General features: G+C 40.3%; 1 protein-coding gene and 1 long non-coding RNA gene across 3 annotated transcripts in view; one reads left to right on the top strand and one right to left on the bottom strand.

Moving 5' to 3' along the window:
• Window positions 1-1,018: 1,018 nt before the first annotated feature.
• Window positions 1,019-8,586, bottom strand: LOC138440915 (uncharacterized). Its single transcript, XR_011257175.1, has 2 exons — window positions 8,444-8,586; window positions 1,019-4,312 (listed from the first exon to the last, which is right to left on the bottom strand). It is a non-coding gene; the product is annotated as an uncharacterized lncRNA (long non-coding RNA).
• SPATA6 (spermatogenesis associated 6) overlaps window positions 7,070-22,479 on the top strand; it is a 166,633-nt gene continuing 151,223 nt past the window's right edge. For both annotated transcript variants that reach the window (XM_069590989.1, XM_069590979.1), the window contains exon 1: window positions 7,070-7,387. In XM_069590989.1, the coding sequence (XP_069447090.1) occupies window positions 7,337-7,387 (51 nt within the window). In that variant the 5' untranslated portion in view covers window positions 7,070-7,336. The remainder of the gene's footprint in view (window positions 7,388-22,479) is intronic.

Here is a 22,479-nt window from a genome sequence, read left to right as displayed (position 1 = left end):
AGGATAAAGGAAAATAGGATCCTAAGGTGTGAGCAAAACGGGAATCTCAGCAGTCATGTGGAAACGTAAAAGAAAGAATTAATGGGAATTTAATTAGTATACTAGGCAGTAGTAGTAGAGCTAAGCAGTATAATGAATGAAATGAAAATTTTACTGAATGGCTTCACATAAGATTAGGGATGGCAGAAGGTGTTAGTTGCCTTAAAGACAGATCAAAAAAAATATACAATTTGAAAAATCTGAAATGAACGATTGAAGAAAAATGAAGAGAACATCAGAGATCTGTGGACAAGGGTAAAAACATGCAGTCTATCATATGCTTTTATGATCCATATTCTAAAATCAAGAAACAGTGACAAAGGGAAATTGTAGGTCCAATATTCATATGAATATAGATGAGAAAACCTAAGTAAAATATTACTGATAATAATATAAAAAGCATATTTACAAAATAACAAAGTATAAGACAACAAGAAAGGTATAATATCAGGAACAAAATAACTCAATGTAATTCACTTTGCACATAGGCTAAAGTTGAAAGCTCACATGATTATCTCAATAATCAGTGTAGAAAGAGCATTTGGCACTGTTCAACACCTACTTACTACTTTTGCATGAATTAATAAGAACTAAATTCATACAAAAAATAGAAAAACCACCATAATGAACTCCAACATACCTATCATCAACAATTAGAAGGATAGTTTGTTTTATCCATACCTCAGCCACTGTCCATCACTAGCAGCTCCCACCTCCACTGGAGGTTTTTGGAGCAAATCTCAGACATCACACTTCATCCATAAATGCTTCAGTGTATATGATCTTATAAAATATATAGGCTCTTTTTTTTTTTAAGAACTAGATCCCAGCACCATTCCATTCCTAGAAAAAAGATTTTAAAAATTATTTAAGATTATCTTAAATAAGTCAGCATTCAAATTTCTACTCTTACTTCATAGGCACTTCATATTAGATTGTCTTTATAGCTCTTTTAATATACAGGGTCCACAGCGTCTCCTTTTTGTTTTTATTTTTTCCTTTGCAATTCGTTGAAAAAAATCATATGGTCTTCACTTTGCTGCTTAAATCCCTATGGTTTTATTTAACAAGTTAGTTACTTTAAACATTATATTTCCTGTACATTGGTGATATATTTGGATGCTTTGGTGAGATTCAAGTTTGATTCTTTTGGCATGAAAGTTCATATTTTATTGTACCAAAAGGGATATAATGTCTGATTTTCTCTCTTTTCGTGATATTAAGATTGATCAATGTGTTTGAATATTGTCAGACTGACCCAACCCATGATGAAAATCCTTTTCAGCTTTTTCACTAATGGTTTTAGTAGCCATGAATATTCTAATTCTTCATTCTCTCTGTTCATTTATCACTCAGAGTCTCCTATAAAGACCACTCATCAATTCTTTGGTCACCCTGGGGTATAATTCCAACAAAAAATTCAATATGAATGCTTGCTTCTTTCTTTTTATTCATCAAATTAGAGAATGAGTTGGTTCTTAAATTACTCAAAGCTGACTCATGCTTTTTTCCCTTTCAAGTATCTTTACCAACTCAAGGATTTTTAACACATTTGATATATTTTGATGCAATGTGTGTGTGGTCAGTCGCTCAGTTGTGCCCAGCTCTTTGAGACCGCATGGACTCCAGCCTGCCAGGCTCCTCTGCCCATGGAATTTTCAAGGCAAGAATACTGGAGTGGGTTGCCATTTCCTTCTCCAGGGGATCTTCCTGATACAGGGGTTGAACCCATGTCTCCTGTGTCTCCTGCATTTGCAGAAAGATTCTTTACCGCTAGCACCACTTGGGAAGAAATGTGATGCAATACAATTATCATTCCTTTTGGGCTTTCCTTATGGCTCAGCTGGTAAAGAATCCACCTGCAATGAGGGAGACCTGGGTTTGATCCCTGGGTCGGGAAGATTCCCTGGAGAAGGGAAAGACTACCCAGTCCAGTATTCTGGCCTGGAGAAGTTCATGGACTGTATAGTTCATGGGGTCACAAAGAGTCGGACACAACTGAGCAACTTTCACTTTCACTTGGTGCTTGTGGGAGACAGAATAATAATTCCCCAAAGATGTCCATATTCTAAACCCTGGATCTATGAACATGTTATCTTAAATGGCAAAGAGAGAATTAAGTTGACACATGGAATTAGAATTGTTAATCACATGACCTTGAGAAAGGTGATTATCTGCGTGGCCTCACTGTAATCATAAGAGTCCTTAAAGGAGGAAGGGGGGAGACAGAAGAGCAGGTCAGAGTGAAACAGGTTGAGAAAGACTTGACTCTTCACTGTTGGCTTTGAAGATGGAGGAAGAAGATCATGAGCCAAGGAATGCTGGTGGCATCTGGAAGCTGAAAAGGAAACAGGTTCTCCTAGAAAGGAACCCAGCTGATCCTTTGATTTTAGCACAGGAAGACCTGTGTCAGACTTCTGACCTACAGAACAGTAAGATAATAAACATGGATTGTTTTCAACCTCCAGGTTTGTAGTGATTTGTTATGGTGGCAATCGAAACACAATACAGTGCTTATCATCTCTGCAATAAAAAAAATCAATATCAGTGGAACAGAAAAACTATTCCAAAAAGTACAAGTTTAACAGATTTGACAGATTAAACTTGTAAAAATAAAAATGTCTCTACAGATGCAATAACTAGCAAATATAATGAAAAGTAAGAAACTGGTTTCAATAATAAAAAGAAAAAAAACTATAATTAAACACCCAGGATTAAGTAGACCTTTATGCAGAAAATTTGAAAACTCTAGCAAATAATATAGAAGATGAACTGAGAGAGAAACATTTTATGTTCTTAGACAGGATGATGCAATATTACAAAGATGTCAATTCCCCAAATTAGCCTATAAATTTAATGTATCACAATAAAAATTCCAGTTGAACTGTATGAGAAACTTAAGCTTACTCTAAAATTAAAAAAAAAAAACAATAAAAGATCACAAAGTTAAATAAATCGAGAAAGATGGACAAAGAAACTTGCTAAATGGGATATTAACCCTAGTAATAATGCAGTGTGATACTATTTCAAGAAAGACAAATAGAACACAAGAACAGAATAGGAATCTTTAAGACAGAACTTTGGGTAGTTAATGTATGATACAGGCAGTGCCACAAATCAATGAGATAAAATAGAAAATGTTTAGTAGATATTGTTGGGAAATCTAGCTTATTCATTAGAGGAAACAAAACAAAACCTGGATCCTGGATTTCTATCCAAATATCATGATATCTGTGGAAAATAAGAACTCATATACACTCCCAGCAGGAATATTAATTGATATAACAACTTTGGAAAATGGTGTGTCATTACTTATTAAAGTCCCACATGTACAAAACTTAAAACCCAGTCAATCCACTCCGCAGCATATATGCGCTAGTAGACATGGACTAGAAGGTCTACAACAACATTGTTGTTAACAGCTAAAAATGGAAACAGTACGTAACCATCAATGCTGCTGTTCAGTCTCTAAGTCATGTCTGACTCTTTGTGAACCCATGGACTGCATGCCAGGCTTCCTTGTTCTTCACTATCTCTCAGAATTTGCTTAAACTCACGTTCATTGAGTCGATGATGCCATCCAATCATCTCATCCTCTGTCATCCCCTTATCCTCCTGCCCTCAATCTTTCCCAGCATCAGGGTTTTTCTAATGAGTCAGCTCTTCACATCAGGTGGCCAAAATATTGGAGCTTCAGCTTCATCATCAGTCCTTCCAGTGAATATTCAGTGTTGATTTCCTCTTCAGGCTCGATCTCCCTGCCGTCCAAGGGGACTCTCAAGAGTCTTCTCCAGCACCACATTTTGAAAGCATCAATTCTTTGGTGCTCAGCCTTCTTTATGGTCCAACTCTCACATCCATACAGGAAAAAACAGAGTTTTGACTGTATGACCTTTGTCAGCAAAGTGATGTCCCTGCTTTGTAACATACTGTCTAGGTTTGTCATAGCTTTTCCTCTAAGGAACAAGTGTCTTTTAATTTCATGGCTGCAGTCACCATCCACAGTGATTTTGGAGTTCAAGAAAATAAAATCTGTCACTGTTTCCTTTTTTCTCCCATCCATTTATCATGAAGTGATGAGACTGGGTACCATGATCTTAGTTTTCTGAATGTTGAATTTTAAGTCAGCTTTTTCACTCTCCTCTTTCACCTTCATCAAGGGGCTCTTTAAGTATAACTAAATCAATGTATATTCTTGTGTTATGTTGGACATATTTCACTGTCCAATAATGGAAAAAGCTTCCTGTTACACAGCATCAACACTGCGAGAATCCTACAACGTAAGAGTGATAGAAGCAAGTCAGTTAATACATATAGTATTAATTATGTCTATATCACATCAATAACAGGAAAAAGTTAAATAATTTCTTGATTAGAAATACAACCATGAACTCGAAAATATTTAGAAAAGCAAGGCAATTATTGTGACAAAGTCAGGGTAGTGGTTACTTTTAGGGCAAGGAAGGCAATGAAATGTTTGGGACATGTCTAAGATGCTGGTAATGTTCTATTAAGCTGGATGTTAGTTGCACAGGTATTGCTTTATTGTTATTATTGTTTAAGATGAAATTGGTTTATATACTTCTGTATGTATAATGTATTTCACACTAAGTTCAATTCAGTTCAGTCACTCAGTCGTGTCCAATTCTTTGCAACCCCATGGACTGCAGCATGCCAGGCTTCCCTGTCCATCACCAACTCCCAGAGCTTACTCAAACTCTTGCCCATCGAGTTGGTGATGCCATCCAACCATCTCATCCTCTGTCGTCCCCTTCTCCTCCTGCCTTCAGTCTTTCCCAGCATCAGGATCTTTTCAAATGAGTCAGTTCTTCATGTCAGATGGCCAAAGTATTGGAGTTTCAGCTTCAGCATCAGTCCTTCCAATGAATATTCAGGGCTGATTTCCTTTAAGATGGACTGGTTGGATCTCTTTGCAGTCCAAAGGACTCTCAAGAGTCTTCTCCAACACCACAGTTCAAAAGAATCAATTCTTCAGCACTCAGCTTTCTTTATAATCCAACTCTCACATCCATACATGACTACTGGAAAAACCATAGCCTTGATTAAACGTACCTTTGTTGGTAAAGTAATGTTTCTGCTTTTTATATGCTGTCTAGATTGGTCATAGCTTTTCTTCCAAGGAGTAAGCGTCTTTTAATTTCATGGCTGCAGTCACCATCTGCAGTGATTTTGGAGACCCCCAAAATAAAGTTTGTTACTGTTTCCACTGTTTCCCCATCTATTTGCCATGAAATGTTGGGCCCAGATGCCATGATCTTAGTTTTCTGAACGTTGAGTTTCAAGCCAACAGTTTTACTCTCCTCTTTCATTTTCATGAAGAGGCTCTTTAGTTCTTCTTCACTTTCTGCCATAAGGGTGGTGTCATCTGCATATCTGAGGTTATTGATACTTCTCCTGGCAATCTTGATTCCAGCTTGTGCTTCATCCAGCCTGGCATTTCGCATGATGTACTCTGCATAAAAGTTAAATAAGCAGGGTGACAATATACAGCTTTGTTGTACTCCTTTCCGAATTTGGAAGCAGTCTGTTGTTCAATGTTCAGTTCTAACTGTTGCTTCTTGACCTGCATATAGATTTCTCAAGAGGCAGGGAAGGTGGTCTGGTATACCCATCTCTTTCAGAATTTTCCAGTTTGTTGTGATCCACACAGTCAAAGGCTATCGTGTGGTCAATAAAGCAAAAGTAGATGTTTTTCTGGAACTCTCTTGCTTTTTCAATGATCCAGTGGATGTTGGCATCTGCTAGATGCCAGATATCTCAAGAAAATTAGAAATACCAAGAGACCATTTCATGCAAAGATGAGCACAATAAAGGCCAGAAATGGTGTGGACCTAACAGAAGCAGAAGATAAGAAGAGGTGGCAAGAATACACAGAAGAAATATACAAAAAAGATCTTCATGACCCAGATAAGCATGATGAGTAATCATTCACCTAGGGCCAGACATCCTGGAATGTGAAGTCAAGTGGGCCTTAGGAATCATCATTTCAAACAAAGCTAGTGAAGGTGATGGAATTCCTATTGAGCTATTTCAAACCCTAAAAGATGATGCTATGAAAGTGCTGCATTCAATATGCCAGCAAATCTGGAAAACTCAGCAGTGGCCACAGGACTGGAAAAGGTCAGTTTTCATTTCAATCCCCGAAAAAGGCAATGCCAAAGAATGCACTCATGAGGCAATTGCACTCATCTCACATGCTAGTGAAGTAATTCTCAAAATTATCCGAGCCAGGTTTCAACAGTATGTGAACCATGAACTTCCAGTTGGTCAAGCTGGACTTAGAAAAGAGAGGAACCAGAGATTAAATTTCACCCTAAACATGGTTTTAAAATTATTGATTTGAGCAAAATTTTAGATTCGTTTAATCTTTGACAGTCTTTGGCTCAGGTGCTTCACAACTCGATTTAGAGGCACTACATTGACAGTTCAATTTAAAACAATAAACACTGTTGGCACTTCACAGATAGTTCAATTTTAAACAATTTAAAACAATATACTCTGGGATGCATACAGTTATTAGACATGAATCCTGAAGGGAAGGTGGATGCAGTAACCAAAAAGTCACAGAATAGGAGATTAGGAATAGATAGGTGATTTGACGGACAACCCTTTTCTCAGGGAGGAACCAGAGTTTTACAGGACAGCTCTTGAGGTCCAGTCTTGGTTATAGCTTCGAATTGAACAAGGATATTCTCCAACCCTGTTTTCTCATGCTGGCTTTGAAAACTATATCGTGAAATTCAAATAAGAAAACAAAAAACCATTATTATTCTTTATAGTTGGAGACGCCACTAGCACAAGTTGCCACTGCCACGCTGGAACTCAGGGCTCTCGAGTCCACCTCCCTGCCCTGCACACTGTCCTATTAATACAGCTATTCTCCTCTGGATTTGGGCTCATAGTTTGACGTCACAGAAGAACTGCCCCGCCCACCCTGCCTCTTCGACGGCCCCGCCTCCTCGTGTGGCCCCTCCTCTCCCAGCGTTCGCCAAGCCCCTCCCCCAGGCGCTCGTACTCGAGAGGCAGCTCCGGCGCGTTCCCGCCGGGCTTCTCTTCCGGCCCCGCCCCTCCCGGCTGCTATGACAACGAGTCCGCGCCCCGCGCACCGCTGCTGCTCCGGCGGGACCCAGGCTGGACCGCGGGCCCCGGCCTGGGGGCCACAGCCGTCACCGCCGCCGCCACCTCGTCTCCTCCCCGTCCCCGCCCCGCCCTGCGTCTCCTCGCCTCCCTCGGGTCCGCGGCCGGGGTCTGTCCCCGCCGCCCCAACCCCGCCCGGATGCCGAAGGTGAAGGCGCTGCAATGCGCCCTGGCGCTGGAGATCCGCTCTGTGAGTACTGGTCGCGCCCCGCACCGCCGCTGCCCGGGTGTCGTGAGCCTCGGGAATTTACTTGGACGCCGCCTCCGTTTACTTCCGAGAACCCCGGTTCACCTAGAAACTTCCTCCACCCTCCTAGTCAATCCTGTGGAGCCCTGACCCCGTGTCACTTGGGTCTTCCTCAGCCTCAAAAATCATGAATGCCCTCCCACTCCAGCCACACAGAGGTCTGATCCCCACCCCTCAGCTCCCCTAACTTCCTGTCAGCTTCCAGTTCGAGTTTCTTCAGACTCTTTCTAAACCACTTTTGAAAGTCCTGCTCTCCTCGTGCTTAACTTTCCAATGGATTGGGGTAGGGTAGGGGTTTCTTTTTAAAATTCTTCTTCTCTGCTCCTGTTCTTTTCGTGAGAGATTATTACAGACCTGAGTTCTCCCCAGTCTTAGGGGCGGGGACTGGGGGATGGATTTCTTCTCAAATCAGTGCTGGTGGATTCCTTCAGACTGTTTAGCAAGCTTCTGATTAGTGAAGGGGCCTTTCTTCTCAAATCTCCAAAGTAGAATCCCCGCACTCCACAACCGAAGTGTGTCATCACTGCGCGCAGCAGCTTGCCATCTCCCCCCGCCCCCCGCCCCGCCATCCCAGGGCCATCCCTCAGAAACCATTTCAGGTTCCTGCAGTCCCCAAACTCTCTCAATGTTGAGCGGGACCCCCGACCCTTCCCTTCACTCCAAGAAAGGCACCAACGTTGGGAGGAAACTACTCATTCTCTCAGCTTGCTGGAAACGACCCTCAACCCTACGGAAGAGATGCCAAATAGGGTCCTGTCCCCGACCTTGCTGTGGAAATCCAGCTGAGGCAGAGAACTCCCGTGTCCTTCCTCAAGAGAAGGGCCCTGGACCTCTCCAAGCTCTGAGCAAACACCATCCCTCTGAACAATCTCATAGGACCTTCCAAGGGGTTTTGATCTCCTTCCTCCTCATTCTTTACAGAACCCTCCATTCTCCTCTTAAGACGAAAGTCCTAGCTGCTTTCTTCTAGAGGAAATCCACCCAAAAGTCTCTCCATACCTCTGGTTTAGACCTGTAAGCAGTTTGGAAACACAATTCCTCGTCCTTCAGTCCTTTTTTTTTCTTTCCTTTTTTCTTTTTCTATTTCTTTAAGTCCTTTCATTTCTCAGCTCTTTCATCTCCCAGCAAAACTGTGTGTGTGTGGGTGGGTGGGTGTATCGGTGTCTGGTGTGTTTTAATACTTTACATAGCCAGTAACTCCCCTGGGTGCTGCACCAAGCAGCCCTCCCGACTTCCTTCCTGCACACCCTGCAGTCAAGGCTCCCCCCCCCCCCCCCCCCCCCCCCCCCCCCGCCCCGCAACCTCTCCGAAAGCATCCCTGCTTTGGTGTCTGTCCTTCCTCACATTACAGTGAGGCCAGTGAGGCACAGCCTCTGAAACCTCCAGGGAAATCACAAGACTGTTTACATCTTTTGCTGGGTCTTAAAGAAAGGAAGGCTGGGTAGGCCTGACTGTGAGGCAGGGGTGAAGAACAAAGTTTCTGGTTCCCTTGTTTTAAGTTTAAGGCTGCAGAGATTTTATTTCTTGCAATGTCAGAAACTCTGTAGTTTTGGTTTCAGATGCTTTTTTAATCCCTCAGCTGCCAGAATTTGGCAGCCTTTTTGTAAAGGAGGATTCATTTCGCAAAAGAATACACTAAGCTTTCTGAACCGCTTGGCAGTTAGTAAAACTCTGGAGTTCAGCCTCTCTAGACTTTGTTACTGGCTGCTTCGTCCTCTGCTGACCAATGGAGTTTAGCAGCCTGCCCAGAGCAGCTGCCTGATGGGTTGGCTGTTGCATCCCTTCCTTGGCTAATCCAGTCTTGCTTAGAGGAAGTAGCAGTGCTTTGTGGTAACTGACTGCTGCCTGAAGGGGTTAGAGAGAGAAAAGTTATTTCACTAGCCTTTGTCTATGGTATTATCAGAGGGAAAGTGAATGACTATACAGTGGAACTTTGTTGTTCATCCTGGCCTAAGAAATTATGCATGTGGAAACACTCCTGGTTTTTTTTCAACAAACATTTGAATCAAGAATTTTACAGTTCTAAGAAACCTTAACTTTCATTGGATTATTATTTTTTTTTTACAGTTAAGAAAATAGTATGACTATTTTTAGGGACAGATCTGCAGCAACAGGTTAAGATTTCTGACCAGCAAAAGCCCCATTAAATTACTCTGATGCTCAGAAGGAGCAAAAAAAATAAATAAATAAACATAAAAACTGTTAATAATCATATAGGTTAAACAAGCTTGATTCGGCTTTGATTGAATAGAAGAATTATATGAGCAAAGATATTTTTAACCTCTTTTCAATTTCATTTTTTTTTCAATTCAATTCTTTACATTTATAGGTTAAAAGTCAAAACTGGATAAAACGATACATTCCGAGAAGTCTCACTTCCAGCCCTATTCAAACATATCCTCCATCTATTTTCATCTGCTATAAGAAACCATTTTTATTGATTCTTCTAGTATTTCCTTTTGTAATATAATCTCAATAGATACACACACACAGTACACTGCCCCTTCCCGTATATATTTTTTACTTTCCTTCCTTTCCTTCATGATAGATAGCATATTACATAAGCTACTCTGCACTTTGCTTTTATACTTTCTATAATGTATCCTGAAGATCACTCAAGATCTAAAAAAGTTGACATCTTTTCCCCCTCAATTTTTTATTGACATTTTTCAAACATACAGAGTTGTTGAGAGAATAGTACAATGAATAACTACATCCCATGACCTGTGTTCATTAGTTTGATATATCTGTACACTTGTATATGTATAATAAATTTTTTTTGCTAAAATATGACAGAACTGTTGCTATGAGACTCCTAAATACTTTAGTATATGTGTTCTAAAAATAAGGACATTGTTCCACAGAACCTCAATACTATTATCACACCTGTGATGATTATCGATGCTTTCTTAGTATCTACTCCATTTTCAGGTTTTCCTCATTGTCACAGAAATGACTTGTTTAGTTTGCTTTTCCAAACCAGGATCCAATCAAAGTTTACATGTTGCATTTGGTTGTTAGACCATTTTAGTTCAATATAAAGCAGTTCTACTTTTTCATTTCCACAATGTGTTTTCTTTTGTGGATTTAGATAAATTCATACACTTTTGTATGACCATTATTCAGATCAGGGTTTAGAACTCTTGCAGCACCCCAGTAAATTCCCTTGTTCCTCCTTTTAAGCCCTGCACAAAGGGACCACTTACTCTGATTTCTGTCACTCACTACAGATTAGCTTGCCAGTACTTGAGCTTCACATAAAATGAGCTATATAGTGTATAATATTTTCTGTGGGCTTCTCTTGCTCATTATATTTTTGAGACTCATCCATGTTGCTGTGCTTATCAGTAGTTATTCCTTTATACTGTGTAGTAGCTATCATGTGGTTATATGGTTATATATGGTATAGCCAGTTATATGGTTATATATGTCATATATATATGTGGTTCATACCAGATTTCTATCATATGGTTCATACCAGATTTTGTTGCACACCACAGCATGTTTATGCCTTCTCCTTATTGTTGATTATTTGGGTTGTTACCAGGCTGTGACTGTCTTGGATAAAGCTACCTGGCACTAGTAGACCTACTAGACTTTCCTGAAAAAGTCTTTTTATGCACATTGTGTTAAGGAGACCAGACTCGGATACAGAATATCCCATGTTATTGTCTGATTTTTTTTTCCCATTCTAATGACATTTAATTTGCTCTTCTAAACTGGAGATTAGGTGTTTAATTTCTACTTGCTTCTGAAAAATGTGGCACTTCATTTTCCCTCCCCTTTCCATGTTTATTTTTTGTTGCAGTCTTGCATTTGTGGCAATCTCATCTTTGATACTATGATCACATGAGAGCGAAAATGAGTAAACAGGAAAGGTTTTGGTGTATAACACAATATTTTGAGTTGCTCAACAGAACCAAGATTTGAGAGAAAATATATTGCTGGGAAAGAAAGTGTGACTTTTCTCAAGGAATCTTGGGAGAATGATATAATATGCCAAGTAACTCAATTTTAAAGAGCAGCCAAAAATTATATTTCCTATCACTTACACTTTTGATATTTGAAACAAATGTGATATAAAAAAAGTATATTTCCTGCTGCTTCTCTCTACCTTCTTCTTATTCAGTAGTGCAGTTTCCATGAGATTTTTTTTTTTTTTTTTTTTTTAGGAATATAGACAGAAGAAATTGGAGGTATAAGAGTAAGGCCCAATGCCTGGGCAGTAAAACCAGCCAATTTGCTTTACCCGAATAGTGTCAGTTTGGGATTAGTCAATATTATATAACTCCAATTTTTTTCTTCTCTGTATTACCACACCTTGTTACCTCACTCAAATTATTGATAGCATTGAAGCAAGGAGATCTAGGTCCTTTTCTGTCACTGTTCATCTGATCGTCTGTGATGGTTATCTGGTTTCCTCACTCAGTTATGCTGCAGTTGGTATTTCCCGGGAATACAGACTTTTTAAAACTTTGCCTATAAAGTACTTCAGACTTACAGAAAAAGAAAATCTAAATACTGTAATCTTTCTCCATTCTGATTTAATAAATGCTCATTTTACATTTCCTGAAGATTTTTGTTTTTAAGAAAATGTTACAGATCTAGTTTAAGGCCCTTTTGCACTTCTTTCTGAGTCCAGTTTTCCTCCCTCCCTTCCTAAAAGTAATGTAATCAATATCCTGAAGCTGGACTGTATTCTTTTCATTCAGGTTTTTTTTACAGTTGCCACATATTTGTGTATGCCTACATAGTCTGTATCCTATTGCTCTGTTTTAAAAGCTTACACAAATGGTATGATACTGTAGGTTGTTGTTCAGTCGCCAAGTTGTGTCCGGCTCTTTGCGGCCCCATAGACTGCAGGAAATACTGTAGGTGTCCTGCAAACCTGTTTTCCCGCTTCACTGTTTCTAAAATTTGTCGCCAAGTGTTGATTTTTGCAAATCTAGTTCATTTCCTTGATTGTTACATTTTGTTGTTGTTATTGTTTAGTTGCTAAGTCACACCTGACGTTTCTGTGATTCCATGGACTATAGCCCACTAGGCTCCTCTCTCCATGGGATTTCCCAGGCAAGAATACTAGAATGGATTGCCATTTCCTTCTCCAGGGGATCTTCCCAACCCAGGGATAGAACTGGCATCTCCTGCATTGGCAGGCAGATTCTTTACCACTGAACTACCTAGGAAGCCCTGATTGTTGCATAATGCTGTATGTTTGCATGAGAGATTTAATTCTTATTCCCCTATTGATAGACTTTTAACTACCGGTGTTCCTCTTTTTGAATATTACAAATAGCATTGCAGTGCGAATATTCGTACGGATCTTGGGGTCCATGAATCTGTTGTTCTCAAGGGCTGATACTGTGCCCTAGGGATCATTCTAAGAAATTTATTAGGCTACCTTTGTTTGTCAAAGTGGTTGCAGTGTGTGTGTATGTGGAGGGGGGTGTTTATTGGTGTTAATTGTCTGGTATTCTGCATGACTTGAATATTGCCTTGAATATATATCTATACATATATATGAAAGCCTGTTTATGATTAGAGATTAAGAATTAACTCTGTTTTATGTATAAAGACAGACCTTTTGTGTATGTGTGTGTGTGTGTGTGTGTGTGTGTGGAAAAGTTTTAAGTATAGTGACTTTTCCAGTGATGCAATCACCATGTAAAGTGAGGAAAGAGTGTACTTTGTTTTGTTTGGAACTCTGTTAAGAGTTTACTTTTTCAGAAAATCATAGCATCACTGGCAGCGCTGCTTAAATTGAATTGATATGGAACAACAGACTGGTTCCAAATAAGAAAAGGAGTATGTCAAGGCTGTGTATTGTCACCCTGCTTATTTAACTTATATGCAGAGTACATCATGAGAAACTCTGGGCTGGAGGAAGCACAAGCTGGAATCAAGATTGCTGGGAGAAATATCAGTAACCTCAGATATGCAGATGACACCACTCTTACGGCAGAAAGTGAAGAAGAACTAAAGAACCTCTTGATGAAAGTGAAAGAGGAGAGTGAAAAAGGTGGCTTAAAGCTCAACATTCAGAAAACTTAAGATCACGGCATCCGGTCCCATCATTTCATGGCAAATAGGTGGGGAAACAGTGGAAACAGTGCCTGACTTTATTTTGGGGGTCTCCAAAATCACTGCAGATGGTGATTGCAACCATGAAATTAAAAGACGGTTAATCCTTGGAAGAAAAGTTATGACCAACCTAGATAGCATGTTAAAAAGCAGAGACATTACTTTGCCAACAAAGGTCCGTCTAGTCAAGGCTATGGTTTTTCCTGTGGTTATGTATGGATGTGAGAGTTGGACTATAAAGAAAGCTGAGCGCTGAAGGATTGATGCTTTTGAACTGTGGTTTTGGAAAAGACTCTTGAGAGTCCCTTGGACTGCAAGGAGATCCAGTCAGTCCATTCTGAAGGAGATCAGTCTTGGGTGTTCATTGGAAGGACTGATGTTGAAGCTGAAATTTCAGTACTTTGGCCACCTGATGGAAAGAGCTGACTCATTGGAAAAGACCCTGATGCTGGGAAAGATTGAGGGCAGGAGGAGATGGGGACAACAGAGGATGAGATGGTTGGATGGCATCACCGAGTCGATAGACATGGGTTTGGGTGGACTCCAGGAGTTGGTGATGGACAGGGAGGCCTGACATGCTGTGGTTCATGGGTTCACAAAGAGTCGGACATGACTGAGCAACTGAACTGAACTGACACCTACCATTCAGCGTTTGAAACTGACCAGTTGATGCTGATTCTGTGAATAGGTGCAAAGAGTGTATCTTTAAGCCTAGTCCTGTCTCAGCATTTACACATAGAAATATGTAATTATTTCTGTATTTTTTTCAGTTTTGACATTGGTTTATTTTTTCAGTTACAGATATAGGTAAACTGCAAAGTGTTAGTTGTAAAAGCAGGATTTTGGATCTTAGAGACACCCAGTGCTCTAGGGTATAGATTTAGAAATGAAACTATTGAGTCTTAGGAATTGTGTTAGTTTCGTAGGGCTTCTATGACAAATCACCATATAACTTATTGGTTACATGTAATGTAAATTTCAGAGATCTTTTAGTTGAAACTAATTTTTTCACTTTGTTTTTGCTTTTTAGTAATGCCGTTTGTTTTCATTTTCTTTGTTCTTTTTGTTGTTGTTGCTGATAAAGAATGCCACTGAGTCCTTTTTATGGAACTATAGCATATATTTCGGAGAAGGCGATGGCACCCCACTCTAGTACTCTTGCCTAGAAAATCCCATGTATGGAGGAGCCTGGTGGGCTGCAGTCCATGGGGTCCTGAAGAGTCGGACTCGACTGAGCGACTTCACTTTCACTTTTCTCTTTCATTCATTGGAGAAGGAAATGGCAACCCACTCCAGTGTTCTTGCTTGGAGAATCCCAGGGACCGGGGAGCCTGGTGGGCTGCTGGCTATGGGGTCGCACAGAGTTGGACACGACTGAAGTGACTTAGCAGCAGCAGCAGCATATATTTAGATAGTGTACGTATACAAAGTGTATAATTACCACCCAGATGGATAGTTAGAATATTATTAGCACTCCAGGTTGCTTCCTTATGCTCCATTCCTTCCGGCTACTCCGCCTCCCCTCTTCTCTTCCCAGAGGTAACCACTATCTTAACTTCTATCTCAATGTATTTTGAACTTGTAATGTCAATTTCTCTGTCTGTCTCTCTCCCTCCTTTCACTCCGTCTCCTTCCACTTTTTTCTGACTTCTTTGTGAGAATTCATCCATGTTGTCATGTGAAGCAATAATTCTTTATCCTTTCTATTGTCTCTTCCCCAACTTTATTGATATATAATTGACACATAGCATTATATGTGTTTAAAGTGTACAGTATGTTGATTTATGTTTATAAATTGCAAAATGATTGCTACCAAAATGTTAGCTACTATCTCCATCCTGTCACATAGTTGACATTCTTTTTTGAGTTGAGAACAGTTAAGATTTACTTTCTTAGCAACATTCAAGTATACAGTACAGTATTATTAATTATAATGACCATGCTATTTACATTAGCTACTTGTTAATCTTATAACTAGAAGTGTACACCCTTTGACCACTATCTCCCCATTTCCCCCACCTCATCAGCCCTTGGTAAACACCACTCTACTCTCTGTTTCTCTGAGTTGATCTTTTTAGGTTTTACATATAAGTGATATCTTACAGTGTTTGTTTTTTTTGTTTCATTTAGCATAATACCTTCAAGGTCCATCCAGTTTGTCACAAATGACAGGATTTCATTTTTTCTGTTGGCTGAATGGTATTGATAAATGTATATCCCGTGTTCTTTGTCCATTCATCCAGTTATCCTTTGACAGACACTTCGGTTGCCTTCTTATCTTGGGTGTTGGGAGTAATGCTGTTGTGAACATGAGAGTACAGATATGAGGTCTTGATTTCAGTTCCTTTGGGTAAACATCCAAAATTAGGATTGTTGGATCCTATATAGTCATTCTATTTTGGGTTATTTGAGGAACCTCCATACTGTTTTCCACAGTGGCTATGCGCAATTTGCATTCCCACAAGCAGTGTCTTTACGATTCCCTTTTCTTTAGATCCTCAACAACACTTGTTATAGCATGTCTTCTTCATGATAGTTCTTCTGACATGTATGAAGTGATATCTAATTGTAGCATTGATTTGCATTTCCCTGATGATTTGTGATGTTGAATATCTTTTCATGTACCTGTTGGCTGTTTAATCCCTTATGATTATACAGTCAGTTCAGTCACTGAGTCATGTCCAACTCTTTGTGACCCCATGGACTGCTGCACGCCAAGCTTCCCTGTCTGTCACCAACTCCTGGATTTTATTCAAACTCATATCCATCGAATCAGTGATCCCATCCAATCATCTCATCCTCTGTAGTCCCCTTCTCTTCCCACCTTCAATCTTTCCCAGCATCGGGGTCTTTTTCAAAGAGTCAGTTCTTCACATCAGGTGGCCAAAATATTGGAGTTTCAACTATAGCATCCGTCCTTCCAGTGAATATTCAGGACTTATTTCCTTTAGGATGGACTGGTTGGATCTCCTTGCAGTGCAAGGGACTTTCAAGAGTCTTTTCCAACACCACAGTTCAAAAGCATCAATTCTTAGGTGCTCAGCTTTCTTTATAGTCCAACTCTCACATCCATGCATGACTACCGGAAAAACCATAGCTTTGACTAAATGGACCTTTGTTGCCAAAGTGATGTCTGTGTTTTTTAATATGCTGTCTAGGTTGGTCATAGCTTTTCTTCCAAGGAGGAAGCATCTTTTAAATTCATGGCTGCAGTTGCCATCTGCAGTGATTTTGGAGCACAAGAAAATAAAGTCTGTCACTGTTTCCATTGTTTCCCCATCTACTTGCCATGAAGTGATGGGACCAGATGCCATGATCTTAGTTCTCTGAATGTTGAGCTTTAAGCCACATTTTTCACTTTGCTCTTTCACTTTCATCAAGAGGCTCTTTAATTCTTTTTCACTTTCTTCCATAAGAGTGGTGTCATCTGCATGTCTGAGGTTATTGATATTTCTCCTGGCAATCTTGATTCCAGCTTGTGTTTCTTCTAGCCCAACATTTCCCATGATGTACTCCACGTATAAGTTAAAGAAGCAGAGTAACAATATATATCCTTGACGTACTCCTTTCTCAATTTGGAACCAGTCTGTTGTTCCATGTCCAGTTCTAACTGTTGCTTCTTAACCTGCATACAGATTTCTTAGGAGGCAGGTCAGGTGGTCTGGTATTCCACTCTCCTGAAGAATTTTCCACAGTTTGTTGTGAACCACACAGTCAAAGGCTTTGGCATAGTCAATAAAGCAGAAGTAGGTGTTTTTCTGAAACTCTGTTGCTTTTCTGAAGATCCAACGGATGTTGGCAATTTGATCTCTGGTTACTCTGACTTTCCTAATCCAGCTTGAACATCTGGAAGTTCTCTTTTCACCTACTGTTGAAGCGTGGCTTGGAGAATTTTGAGCATTTCTTTGCTAGTGTGTGAGATGAGTACAGTTGTGCAGTAGTTTGAGAATTTTTTGGAATTGCCCTTCTTTGGGATTGGAATAGAAACTGCCCTTTTCAAGTCCCCTGGCCACTGTTGAGTTTTCCAAATTTGCTGGCATAGTGAGTGCAGCACTTTCACAGCATCATCTTGTGATCCTTCCTAAAGCCCACTTCACTTAACATTCAAGGATGTCTGGCTCTAGGTGAGTGATCACGCCATTATGGTTATCTGGGTCATGAAGATCCTTTTTGTATAGTTCTTCTGTGTATTCTTGCCACCTCTTCTTAATATCTTATGTTTCTGTTAGATCCCTACCACTTCTGTTCTTTATCGAGCCCATCTTTGCATGAAATGTTCCCTCATTATCTCTAATGTTCTTGAAGAGGTCTCTAGTCTTCCCATTCTATTGTTTTCCTCTATTTCTTTGCAGTAATCACTGAGGAAGGCTTTCTTATCTCTCCTTGCTATTCTTTGTAACTCTGCATTCAAATAGGTGTATCTTTTGTTTTCTCCTTTGCCTTTGATTTCTCTTCTTTTTACAGCTATTTGTAAGGCCTCCTCAGACAACCATTTTGCCTTTTTGCATTTCTTTTTCTTGGGGATGGTCTTGATCACTGCCTCCTGTATAAAGTAACGAACCTTTGTCCATAGTTCTTCAGGCACTCTATCAGATCTAATCTCTTGAATCTCTTTGTCACTTCCATTGTATAATCATAAGGGATTTGATTTAGGTCATACCTGAATGGTCTAGTGGTTTTCCCTACTTTCTTCAATTAAGTCTGAATTTAGCTATAAGAAGTTCATGATCTGAGCCACAGTCACCTCTCAGTCTTGTTTATGCTGACTGTATAGAGCTTCTCCACCTTTGGCTGCGAAGAATATAATCAATCTGATTTCACTGTTGACCATTTGATGATGTCCAAGTGTAGAGCCTTCTGTTGTGTTGTTGGAAGATGGTGTTTGCTATGATCAGTGTGTCGTCTTGGCGAAGCTCTATTAGCCTTTGCCCTGCTTCATTCTGTACTCCAAGGCCAAATTTGCCTGTTACTCCAGGTGTTTCTTGACTTCCTACTTTAGCATTCCAGTCCCCTATAATGAAAAAGATATCTTTTTCAGGGTGTTAGTTCTAAAAGGTCTTGTAGGTCTTCATAGAACCGTTCAACTTCAGCTTCTTCAGCATTACTGGTTGGGGCATAGACTTGGATTACTGTGATATTAAATGGTTTATCTTGGAAATGAACAGAGATCATTCTGTCATTTTTGAGATTGCATCCAAGTACTCCATTTCAAGATTGCCAGGAGAAATATCAATAACCTCAGATGTGCAGATGACACAACCTTTATGGCAGAAAGTGAAGAGGAACTGAAAAGCCTCTTGATGAGAGTGAAAGAGGAGAGTGAAAAAGTTGGCTTAAAGCTCAACATTCAGAAAACGAAGATCATGGCATCCAGTCCCATCACTTCATGGGAAATAGATGGGGAAACAGTGGAAACAGTGTCAGACTTTATTTTGGGGGGCTCCAAAATCACTGCAGATGGTGACTGCAGCCATGAAATTAAAAGAAGCTTACTCCTTGGAAGAAAAGTTATGACCAACCTAGATAGCATATTAGAAAGCAGAGACATTACTTGCCAATGAAGGTCCGTCTAGTCAAGGCTATGGTTTTTCCAGTAGTCATGTATGGATGTGAGAGTTGGACTGTGAAGAAAGCTGAGCGCTGAAGAATTGATACTTTTGAACTGTGGTGTTGGAGAAGACTCTTGAGAGTCCCTTGGACTGCAGGGGATCCAACCAGTCCATTCTAAAGGAGACCAGTCCTGGGTGTTCTTTGGAAGGAATGATGCTGAAGCTGAAACTTCAAAACTTTGGCCACCTCATGCAAAGAGTTGACTCATTGGGAAAGACTCTGATGCTGGGAGGGATTGGGGGCAGGAGGAGAAGGTGAGGATAGAGGATGAGATGGCTGAATGGCATCACTGACTCGATGGCCATGAGTTTGAGTTAACTCTGGGAGTTGATGATGGACAAGGAGGCTTGCCATGCTGCAATTCATGGGGTCGCAGAGTCAGACATGACTGAGCGACTGGACTGAGCATGGCTGTGCCCATCTGAACAAGACTCAGTTTCTCCCTCAGTCAGTCTCTCCTATCAAGGAGCTTCTATAAGCCTCCTATCTCTCTCCATCAGAGGGCAGGCAGAATGAAAACTACAATCACAGAAAACTAACCAATCTGATCACATGGACCAGCAGCCTTGTCTAACTCAATGATTATACAGTGGCAGTGACAAATAAATTCACAGAGATTAGATCTGATAGAGTAGTTGATGAAATATGGACAGTTCAGTCGTGTCCGACTCTTTGCGACCCCCTGGACTGTAGCCCACCAGGCTCTTCCATCCATGGGATTTTCCAGGCAAGCTACTGGAGTGGGTTGCCATTTCCTTCTCCAGGGGATCTTCCTGACTCAGGGATCAAACCCAAGTCTCCTGCATTAGAGGCAGACACTTTAACCTCTGAGCCACCAGGGAAGCCCTAGATCTGATAGAGTACCTGACGAAATATGGACAGAGGTTCATGACATTGTACAGGAGACAGTGATCAAGACTATTCCCAAGAAAAAAAATGCATAAAGGCAAAATAGTTGTCTAGGGAGGCCTTACAAATAGCTTAGGAAAGAAGAGAAGCTAAAGGCAAAGGAGAAAAGGAAAGATATACCCGTCTGAATGCAGTGTTCCAAAGAGTAGTAAGAAGATATAAGAAAGCCTTCCTCAGTGATCAGTGCAAATAGAGAAAAACAATAGAATGGGAAAGACTAGAGATCTCCTAAAAAAAATTAAGAGATACCAAGGGAATATTTCATGCAAAGATGGACACAGTATAGGACAGAATTGGTACAGACCTATCAGAAGCAGAAGATGTTAAGAAGAGGTCCAAGAATACACTGAAGAGCTATACAAAAAAGATCCTAATGACCCAAATAACCACAGTGGTGTGATCAGACATCCTGTTATGCGAAGTCAAGTGGACCGTAGGAACCATCACTACCAGCAAAACTAGTGGAAGTGAGGGGAATTCCAGTTGAGTTATTTTAAATCCTAAAAAATGATGCTGTGAAAGTGCTTCACTCAGTATGCCAGCAAATTTGGAAAACTCAGCAGTGGCCACAGGACTGGAAAAAGTCAGTTTTCATTCCCATCCCAAAGAAGGCAATGCCCGAGAATGCTCACGCTATTGTACAACTGCACTCATCTCACACAATAGTGAAGTAATGCTCAAAATTCTCCAAGCGAGGCTTCAGTAGTACATGAACTGTGAAGCTGGATTTAGGAAAGACAAGGGAACCAGAGATCGAATTGCCAACATCCACTGCATCATAGAAAAAGCAAGAGAGTTCCAGATGCTCAAACTACTGCACAACTGTACTCATCTCATACAATAGCAAAGTAATGCTCAAAAATTCTCCAAGGAGGCTTCAATAGTACATGAACTATGAAGCTGGATTCAGAAAAGACAAGGGAACCAGAGATCAAATTGCCAACATCCATCGCATCATACAAAAAGCAAGAGAGTTCCAGAAAAGACATCTACTTCTGCATTGTTGACTACACCAAAGCCTTTGTGCGAGTCACAACAAACTGGAAAATTCTTCAAGAGAGGGGAATACCAGATCACCTTACCTGCCTCCTGGGAAATTTGTATGCAGGTCAAGAAGTAACAGTTAGAACTGGACATAGAGTAATGGACTGGTTCCAAATAGGGAGAGGAGTACATCAAGGCTGTATATTGTCACCCTGCTTTTTTAACTTATATGCAGAGTACATCTTGCAAAATGCCAGGCTGATTGAAGTAGAAGCTGGAATCAAGATTACAGGGAGAAATATCTGTAACTTCAGATATGCAGATGACACCACCCTCATGGCAGAAAGCAAATAAGAACTAAAGAGCTTCTTGATGAAAATGAAAGAGGAGAGTGAAAAAGTTGGCTTAAAACTCAACATTCAGAAAACCAAGATCATGACATCCTCTCCCATCACTTCATGGCAAATAGATGGGTAAACAATGGAAACAGTGAGATACTTTATTTTCTTGGGCTCCAAAATCATTGCAGATGGTGACTACATCATGAAATTAAAGGATGCTTGCTCCTTGGTAGAAAAGCTATGACCAACCTAGACAGCATATTAAAAAGCAGAGACGTTAATTTGGCGACAGAGGTCCATCTAGTCAAAGCTATGTTTTTTTCAGTAGCCATGTATAGATGTGAGAGTTGGACTGTAAAGAAAGCTGAGTGCCTAAGAATTGATGCTTTTGAACTTGACGTTGGAGAAGACTCTTGCAAGAGTCTTGGACTGCAAGGAGATCAAACCAGTCCATTCTGAAGGAAATCAGTCGTGGATATTCATTGGAAGGACTGATGCTGAAGCTGAGCTCTAATACTTTGGCCACCTGATGCGAAGAACTGACTTATTGGAAAAGACCCTGATGGTGGGAAAGATTGAAGGTGGGAGGAGAAGGGGACAACAGAGGATGAGAATGTTGGATGGCATCACTGATTTGATGGACATGAGTTTGAGCAAGCTCCGGGAGTTGATGATAGTCAGGAAAGCCTGGCGTGCTGCAGCCCATTGGATCGCAAAGAGTTGGACACGACTGCGACTGAGTTACTGAACTGAACTTGGAAAACTTTTCCTTTTCTCTATGTCATTTCTATTGTTGATGACATTTTCATTTTTTTCCAATTTTGTAATATTAGGACTTGGGCTCCTATGAACATTTCTGTACATGTCCTTGCATATTTTGAATTCAGCAACATTGCTGAAATCTCATATAAGTTATTTGGAATTTCTATGTGGAAAATCATGTTTACAGATAAAGTCAGTTTTGACTTCTGTACAATCTTTTTTCTTTTTCTTACTTATGTCTTGACTAGTACAGTGTTAAGTAGTGGGAATAACAGTACATATACTTGTCATTTTATTTAAGTTATGCTGAAGTCACCAGTATTAGATTGAATCTTACGAAAATGCTGT

This window comes from Ovis canadensis, chromosome 1 (genome assembly GCF_042477335.2).
Source record: "Ovis canadensis isolate MfBH-ARS-UI-01 breed Bighorn chromosome 1, ARS-UI_OviCan_v2, whole genome shotgun sequence".
Taxonomy (NCBI): Eukaryota; Metazoa; Chordata; class Mammalia; order Artiodactyla; family Bovidae; genus Ovis; species Ovis canadensis.
Note: the sequence above shows the minus strand (reverse complement) of the source record. Positions and strands in the feature narration are given on the sequence as shown.